At 42.0% G+C, this 8,675-nt stretch overlaps 2 protein-coding genes across 2 annotated transcripts; one reads left to right on the top strand and one right to left on the bottom strand.

The window, feature by feature from the left end:
• Positions 1 to 1,896: 1,896 nt before the first annotated feature.
• On the top strand, positions 1,897 to 4,707 carry BDB00DRAFT_785778 (uncharacterized protein; the record flags this gene model as incomplete). Its single annotated transcript, XM_053120558.1, has 11 exons — positions 1,897 to 2,230; positions 2,292 to 2,347; positions 2,451 to 2,477; positions 2,590 to 3,104; positions 3,217 to 3,509; positions 3,603 to 3,673; positions 3,761 to 3,772; positions 3,854 to 4,034; positions 4,110 to 4,159; positions 4,567 to 4,593; positions 4,681 to 4,707. 11 exons carry the CDS (start codon positions 1,897 to 1,899, stop codon positions 4,705 to 4,707), a joined length of 1,593 nt encoding a protein of 530 aa, XP_052982631.1.
• A 738-nt stretch (positions 4,708 to 5,445) lies between these two features.
• BDB00DRAFT_810188 (uncharacterized protein) lies at positions 5,446 to 7,910 on the bottom strand. Its single transcript, XM_053122535.1, is given in 10 exon segments — positions 5,446 to 5,849; positions 5,912 to 6,057; positions 6,143 to 6,441; positions 6,548 to 6,719; positions 6,734 to 6,773; positions 6,872 to 7,025; positions 7,110 to 7,276; positions 7,352 to 7,408; positions 7,482 to 7,532; positions 7,589 to 7,910. The coding sequence occupies 10 exon segments, from the start codon at positions 7,781 to 7,783 to the stop codon at positions 5,661 to 5,663; spliced, it is 1,470 nt and encodes a 489-aa protein (XP_052982630.1). The 5' UTR covers positions 7,784 to 7,910; the 3' UTR covers positions 5,446 to 5,660.
• Between the last annotated feature and the right edge of the window lie 765 nt (positions 7,911 to 8,675).

Genomic DNA, 8,675 nt, shown 5'->3' with positions numbered 1-8,675 from the left:
CTAGTACGTAACGCCCTGCTAGCCTCTACCTGTAGGCTGCGTTTTCTTTATGACACCATCTTTCTCTCATTCTTCTCTAAAGGACCTCTGTCTGGGCAATGTCCAAGTGGGCTACAAGGCATGCTAGTACGTAACGCCCTGCTAGCCTACCTGTAGGCTGCGTTTTCTTCATGACACCAACTTTCTCTCATTCTTCTCTTAAGGATCTCTATCTGGGTAAGAACTCCTAGCCTCTGCTTGTTGACTGCGAAACTCCTTTGTTGCTGCTACACAGCGCAATTTCTCTTGATACGTTGTGAATCAAAGAGCGCTAATCTATCTTCTCTATCTTTCATTTATATGATGATATCCGAGGGACCCCACATTTATGGCATCTAGATATATCTTTGGAATATTTCCATTAACAAGTTTAACATGGGTTGGCGTGAGAAAAGAGGAGGAGGAGCAGGATGACAAATACTGGCGAGATGGGGTACATAAAATCATTAAATATGTGAACCTATAAGCAAAATCTGTTGGTTCTATGTTTGTTGATATCGTTTGCTCCCCACCATTGTGATAGAAAACGGTGTTGGATGATGTGCAATATTGATCGCATTGCGTAGTATAGGCATTTGCAGAATCAGTTAATAAAAGATCAGGCTCAGTATATTCGGAGCGCTTCGAAGTTCTTCCATCTTGATGCTCTAAACAAACGCGGAATACATATACATTCTACTATGTCTACGTTTCTTACCGATGAAAAAGAATAGTGTGTAAAGAAAAATTAACAAAGGATTAGAAAGGACAATAATGTTGTTGCTTTTTTTGGAGCTGCAAGGCTGTGGTTCTACTTGTTCAATTTTATTAATTAATGTAATGGTGTATCGGTGCTGTTCTGATTCGCCTATGTCTTCCGTATAGTATAAAGTAATATAATTACCGATTCATCATGTAAACATACAATATTTAAACGAAGCAAGAAGCAATTTGTGAAAGTTCATTTTTGATCCAGCTTTGTCAAAGACAAACAGGAGTATGGGATCGCTAAAACCGAGAAGCTTCATTTGATAGGCTATATACTCAAAAATGCGCTAACTATGGGTTTCACGGCCGAGAACTTCATGTATCCATCGTGGCCCTGAAAACGGTATAGAAGAATACACACTGCATTTGGTCTTGGCAACCGAGATACATACATTATATCGTCAGATGGTAATGACCATCATGTGTCTTGTGGCCAGATCCACAAAAATAGTAGGGAGTGACGCGGTGGTGTGTGATTGTTGCTCAGTGAGTGAGTAATGCCCACGATGCTTACAATCTTGTGGCACGCGATCTACATTTCCGTCACCGCACAACAGCAACAACCAAAACAATAACAACGAATATACGCTATATATGGACATGTGAGTCAAGCACAAAGTTTCAAGTAAGAAAAACAATCGTTTCTATTTCTGCTGTTCTCTTTTTTTTTTATTAAAGCTGTCTTTTTTTTTAACGTATTTTCGTCTTTGAAGGTATTTTCGTCGTTTTGCAATAATGTCAAACCCCATTGCGGCAGGCGTGGAGTATTTCATACAAGGCGGCGGTGGCGGTGCAAGCAGTAACGGAAAAAGCTCAGTAACAAATCGATTCGTCAACGGTGGCGCCCCTCACCAGCAGCAGCACCACCACCACCATAGCAATCACCAACATCGCCAGTTTCACCACCTTCATCACCATCACAGCAGTCAACCACGGAAACACCACGATTACCACCAGTATCACAACATACTGCGCAAACAACAAGAACAGCAACTCCTTTTTCGCAATCAGCAGATTCAGGAACAACACCAGCAGCAGCAGCAGCAGCAACAACAACAACAACACGTTGCACAGGTGGAAGGATCGCGTTGGCATTCCATTGTCAGACGCATGTCAGTTGGCATACAAAGAGCTGAGGACAAGTACAACAGTAAGGGCGGCTATTATGACATTGACGACGACGAAGAAGAAGACGTTGTTATGCGTGAGGCGGCGCAGGAGGAGGTTCAAATCTCTCCTGCCTCGTTTGACGGATTTTTCAATCTTGAAACACTACCGATGTGGACACACAAGCGACCGCCTGGGATGCTCGGTGAGGGTGATAATTTACCATCTATGGATGAAGTCGCCAAGGAAGGAGCACGCGCCGCTCATCTGGCAGAGAGTAAAAGCAATTATTTTGAGCATCCGTTTGAAACAGCTGTTGCTCCATGGGATCAGCAAGGTGTGTATATACATAGAGGAGAGAGTAGTGTATACATAGTCTCTCAATTGACTGTCAGTAGGTGCCACAAAGGTGTCAACGGCACTAGTGCCAGTCAATGGACGTCCTATATCAACGGTAAAGCATGAAAGCATATTTATCTCGTTCAAACGAACTTTTGAAACTAAAAACGGGGGTTCTCCCCCCCCCTCCCCCTCCTTTTGCATTATGCACTATGTAGCCGCGAGACTTGTTTGGACCTTTGACAGTAAGTTGTTGGATTAGAAACAACGTATCACAGAAAGCGCCACAGACGGTGCCACATCAGTGTGTAGCTCATGAACACAATGATGGATTTGTGAGACGCTAACTCTATCTAGGTGTCCATCCGAGATGTAGACGAAAGCAACACGTTCTATCTTATCGACCTTCAATATGGGGAGATCAAATGGACGGTCAAGCGCAATGTGGTCGATTTCTACGATTTGTGGGTGACACTCAAGCTCAGGTCCACCATTAAATCGCCTCCTTCGTTCCCTAGCAAAGTCCAAAACTTTGCACACGCCATCGCGTCCCTTCGATCTGCCCACGAGCAAAACTCCATCATGATCCACTCGGAACTGACATCTTTGGATACGCGTAATGAAAAGCGACGATTGGAATTGGCACAATATCTGCAAGAACTGGTTGAGAAATCGCAAAAAGTGGAAGACTTGACTGGATTGACTGATCTGTGCGAGTTCTTGGAAGTGAGTGGGATAAGCATTGTCAAGGATATGGGATGGAAAGGCAAGGAAGGATACTTGGAGCAAAAGGTCGTGACCCGGTCGGCGCCTGTTTTACGTCCCATACGACGCTATGGATGGGTGAAGAAGTGGTTTATCCTGCGCGATTCGTAAAGTGTTTTCTTTTGAAATTCTTTAAATATGCCGAAAGAGAGAGAGAGAGAGAGAGAGAAAGGAAAGAAACTCACCGCTCCACTCTATGCGTTATCTTGATCTCTGTAGTTACATTGCTTTTTGCAAGGATACATCATCCACAACGCCAACAGATGTTATGCTGCTCGACAAGGAATTCAAGTACCACACGTCTGAACGAAAACAGTTTTCGTCGCATTCGGTCATCACATTGGCCAAAGGCTCGAAAAGTATACAGATAAGAGTACAGAAAGGCGTGGATGAATGGCTAGACAACCTGAACACGGTGAAGCTGAAGAGTCCGTGGGTATCCCAGCAACGGTTTAATTCGTTTGCTCCTATTCGCGAAAATGCCAAAGTAAAATGGTTCGTGGATGGACACGGTAAGTTTCGGGTCACTTATTGTAAGGCTGTTGGTGTTGTTTTTTCTGCTCCCTCTCATACATTGCACACTTTGCCCCTTTCAATTTGTACAGAATATTTTGAGGCAGTGGCCGAGGCTATATTATCAGCAAAGTCAGATATTTTTATTGAAGATTGGTGGCTGGTAAATCTATTATTATTATAGTACAAAAGGGATACTTTTCATGACGTTTTATTAATATGGAGCTTCATGGTTACGTATGCAATATAGAGTCCTCAACTGGTAAGAACAAATTTATCCATGTTTTTTTTCAAAAGTGTAACATGCCTGTATATACTGATAATTGCATGTGTTTGCAAGTAGTATTTACGGAGACCGCCTAAAGGCAATGAGGATTACCGTATCGACCGTTTGCTCAAGCGAAAAGCTTCATTAGATGATGTTAAAATATATATTGTCATTTACAAAAGCATGAAGGTGGCACTACCGTTAAACTCTGGCCATACCAAACATTGGCTTCAAGATGCACATCCGAATATTATTGGTAAGTAAAATACGGTTGCTGTTGAATAAGCCATGTAAGAAACTTGATGTAATCAGCTTGGATTATGCTTATTAGTGCAGCGCCATTCAAATATCACTGAAGCACCATTCTGGGCACATCATGAAGTAAGCTATTTCTTTGAAACATCTCTACAATCACGTCTTAATAATCGCCGTTATACATTAAAGGTATTGCTATCATACAAAGTAATTCAATGCTTTCAAAATACTCTTAATATGCAGACAAGACGAAGATGTGTTTTAATGTTTGGTTTTTTTTATCTCGTTTCCTGCAAAGTTGCATACTTTGCCGTGGTTATGCTTTGGATTGATTCTCCTAGACGTACAATTTAGCGTTTATATTGATTATCCTTAGCATTTTAATTGCGATCTTTCTAAGGGATCCTCCTTGACGTGTTACGGTTTGTGAGGCCCGAGTGGGCACTACTGCATACTCGGGAGCCGACGTGCGTCCGAATCCCTCGCGGTGTTTGCGCCATTTTTTGATAGAGGATTTTCGTTTATTGGCTTAGTGGTTCATGATATGCTGGACATTGGAGGTAGGAGTCTAAGAGCTCTGCTCATGTATTGTTTTTATTGATGATAAATTGTAATGATGATGTTATCTCGCTAACTCAAATATATAGAAGATTATATCCGTTGTGGATTTATAAGTATGCCCATGGATTATTTTGTGCAAAATCTAACCGCTTTTCATCAGCCTTCGACGTGGATAATTGCCGCGAAATGAAGGATTGTGTTTGGAGCGATACTATCGGCGATCAATGTTCTTGTGCTATTACTGTCATTAGATGAAGGTAATCGATATCTAGCGTTACATTCGATGATATGACATCCCTGATATGCATAGTATTCACCGCATTTACAATTATGGCTCTTTAAATTCTAGGTTTCCCCATGAGCAGTAACTGAAAGCAGCTCTTCTCCTCTCAAGCGACAAGGATTGAATTTCAACGCTCATATCCGGCAGTGCTCAAATTTGGAAATAAACGTGCCATCTGATTAGTGATACCCCTCTTTTTCCTTTAAAACATGATAATTGAATTGATATTGGTAACGAGTACGGCTCATACTCAAGGGAAAATGAGGGTATAACTCATATCTCTGGTATTATGCATCTGAGCCCTGCTGCTCGCATCGCTGTCCGTGATTCAATAATTATATAATAAGACCGCTTCTGTTAACGTAAGGTCTAGTTGATCTGGCAAGGTACCGTGGCGTGCTTTGTCTTTGCCGGTTTATATAGCGGCATTGAAGCTAGCCTTTCTTTACATCATCAGGCAGCTTGATTGTCCGCCTGTTTCAGTTACAGTAAACATGTTGATGCAAACCCCGTTCATGATGGTATATGCTGTTGTCATACGCGCGAATCACCTTTATAAATGATACATGCACGATAAGCAAAAAAGTTTATCTAGCTAGCTGTTTCCGAGAGCCTCTTGTACATGTATTTCATTGCGATATATGAGAACGATACATATATATTTGGGGAAATCATGAGTTGAGTACAGAAAATTCATGTATTTTGTAAGTTTGTTGAAAAAGATATGACTATGGTTTACAATGTTGGAAAATGTGTGTGGTAGGATATATACAAATGGTATTATTAATTTTTTACAATCGATTCCAGCTTGCGCTTCTTCTTGTTCTCTGACGATGGGTTCATTGCTGCTGGTAATAGGAGTTTTGGCCGACTTGAGTGCTGGTGGACGAAGTAGCCTTGCTCATCAGCATCACCATTGGTATCAGTACCGGGGTTATTCTCCAAAAGAACAATGTTTGCCTTGACCAGCGCCTATACGTACGAGAAAAATGTTATTAATACACATAAAGGGATCTTTTTAAGAAAAACCATACCTTAGCCTTCAGAATTAATTGGAGAATTGGTATTAGTTGGCTTTCAATTTTCGTGGCGGACAAAGGGACTTCATATTCTTTATACTTTGACACCCGGCAAACATATCCTGCTGGACTGTCCATGGTGAGCAGCTGAAACCGTAAATCTATATGGTGTGAGATAATGTTGGAGAACGTCAACATGCTATGAACGAAAAATGATGGTGGGAAGAAATCAGATTTTCCACTCACGATTATGCGCAAATCCAACTATCTTCAAGCGTCTTATCCCATCTTCATCGTCGTCCAATTTTCGGCAGCAGCGCGAGAACATGTCTTTCATGATTTTAGGTAGTTTCAGCCATTTTCCAAAGAGTTCTTTTTTAATGGCATTGTTAAAGCCACAATGCTCCGCACAGCCATATTCGATTTCTTGCTTGATCAACAGAAGATTGGGTTTCCAAGCTGCGACCCACGCGTCCATTCCTTTCCCAGATATCGACCGATTGGCATTGAGGCGTTCGGCGGTGGCAGTGCAGGCGAAATCGTTCCTTTTTTACAGAAGCAATGTAAGATACACAATCAGACATGTAAATATGCGAACGTATATATTTATAGATGTGAACTTTTCTTGGGCAAGAACTGAAAAAATGGTACCTTGTTGCTGTCATGTCTGTATCATCAAATGCGTAATCAATCGCCTTCCACACTCTGATGATCAAATCCTTTTCGGAATTTATTGCAGCGATGCGATCCAAGACTTTGTAGTGGTAGCTAACCAGAAGGTCGATCATCATGCGCTGTGCCCAGTCGACATCAAACTGCTCATCTCGTCGTACGGACCGGCCGCGCGCGCCACCCGTCTCAACTCCTTGAGATCCGTCTTTAAAATATACATTCATTAATTACATTACAGGACCGCTTTTTAGTATCAAATGTCAAGTAATAAGACTGTTTACATCTATTTTGATCAGACTTTACCTTTCCCTTGAAAAGCCGGAAGAAATCTTGCACCTCTTCTTTCAATCGGGGGAGTTGTTGCAGTCGATGCTCCTTGATCACCTTGAGCTCATCCTTCGTAAAGACCTTTTCCCATACCTCGTCTTCAGCATCAAGCACAAACGAATGGCAGGCACTACACAAAGCGATAAAAGAACTCGTAAGTAGAGGGGAAACCGTCATGGAGCCGCGAGTGTTGCAAAGGAATTCGACAACTTACTGCTCGTGAGTGCAAGTTAGACCAAACTGGAACATCTTGTCTTCGACATACGAGTCTCCAATCTTCCACTTGCTGCCGTTTTCCATCGCGTCAAACTTCTCCTTGAAAGCTCGGACCTGGTCCGGCATGAGTGGGGCTGAGGTAGCCTTGCTACTTTGAGTTAAGGTCTACATAATGATAGTTAATGATAAGGGCCGTGTGGTAACCTATGACATGCTTTGATGCTAATGAAAAAGACTTACAGAAGTTTGGCGGGGAGACGTCGAAGTGGGACTGCCTTGGGATACTTCGGATAGTTTCTGGTTCACAGATTACAAAAGTGCAAAGTAAGCAAATATCTCCAAGAAGCGCACTGAATTTGTAGAGCCGTACCTTGAGCTTTTTGACCGTGAGATCGAGCCAGTCAGGCTCTTCTTTTGATATCTATCATGAAGTTAATAGATCTTTTCGAGCGAAGGCTTCCAAGTCTGTCAAGTTACCTTCATTTTTAGTCTTTTTGCCGCTTCTTTAAACGCTTTTATCCACACCCTTCTGAAGTCGGCCGCGTTGGTATTATTTAGTAACCACTCTTCATTTCTTTCAGCGAAATCTTTCAAGTTGGGCGTATTTGTGCTGTCTTCCAGGTACTTTCTTAAAACTGAGAAACCTTCCAAGTCACTTAAATGGTCTCGCATTATTTCGCAGCTATGTTTTTAGTGTACCTTCTTCATAATGTGGATCGTGTGTAGCTGTCATGGCAAATGCGTGCAGGCAAAAGAAGGTGGTAAACTAGCACGGGGCAAGAAACGCTATGACCGCGTGGTTCGTGCTTATTGTGATAAAAGTTTTTAGTTGTGGCTTAATTTAAAAATACCACTCGATGCTGATACAGTGTATGTAACCCCTCCGCCAACCATTATACGGTATGAACTTAGATCTTCAAACAGGTGAGCTATATAAAATTCTCGATTCATTTTTTCATTTCATTCATCTTTTTATTAGGTCTCCAAAAAGACCTCTGCTACGTTAGCATTGTCGGTAATGTCCAAGTGGACTACAAAGCTCGCTAGTACGTCACTCCCTGTTAGTCTTCCCTTGTAATTGCGTTTGTCGTTGAAAATTCACCAAGGTTAAAGATAAACAAGACATTTTTGGCACATTCATTTGGACGTATCGTAAAGAAACTCGGCGTCAGAACGGTAACAAGTTATATTTATAAAGACAGGATGCGAAAAAAAAAACTTTTTTACTGACATAAACGCATTTATGTATGACACCATCTTTCTCTCATTCTTCTCTAAAGGACCTCTGCCTGGGCAATGTCCAAGTGGGCTACAAGGCATGCTAGTACGTAACGCCCTGCTAGCCTACTTGTAGGCTGCGTTTTCTTTATGACACCATCTTTCTCTGTCTGGGTATTGTCCAGTGGGCTACAAGGCATGCTAGTACGTAACGCCCTGCTAGCCTCTACTTGTAGACTGCGTTTTCTTTGTGACACCATCTTTCTCTCATTCTTTTCTAAAGGACCTCTGTCTGGGTATTGTCCAGTGAGCTACAAGGCATGCTAGTACGTAACGCCCTGCTAGC

The sequence above is a fragment of the Zychaea mexicana genome, assembly GCF_025766255.1.
Source record: "Zychaea mexicana strain RSA 1403 chromosome Unknown BDB00scaffold_15, whole genome shotgun sequence".
NCBI classification, from domain to species: Eukaryota; Fungi; Mucoromycota; class Mucoromycetes; order Mucorales; family Lichtheimiaceae; genus Zychaea; species Zychaea mexicana.
This window is presented reverse-complemented; position numbering and strand designations above follow the sequence as displayed.

Coding starts and splice junctions, on each gene's coding strand:
- BDB00DRAFT_810188 (XM_053122535.1), bottom strand. CDS start 7,783: ATGCGAGACCATTTAAGTGACTTGGAAGGTTTCTCAGTTTTAAGAAAG. Junction 7,277..7,351: donor CGTCTCCCCGCCAAACTTCT/GTAAGTCTTTTT, acceptor ATCATTATGTAG/ACCTTAACTCAAAGTAGCAA. Junction 6,774..6,871: donor TCCGGCTTTTCAAGGGAAAG/GTAAAGTCTGAT, acceptor TATATTTTAAAG/ACGGATCTCAAGGAGTTGAG.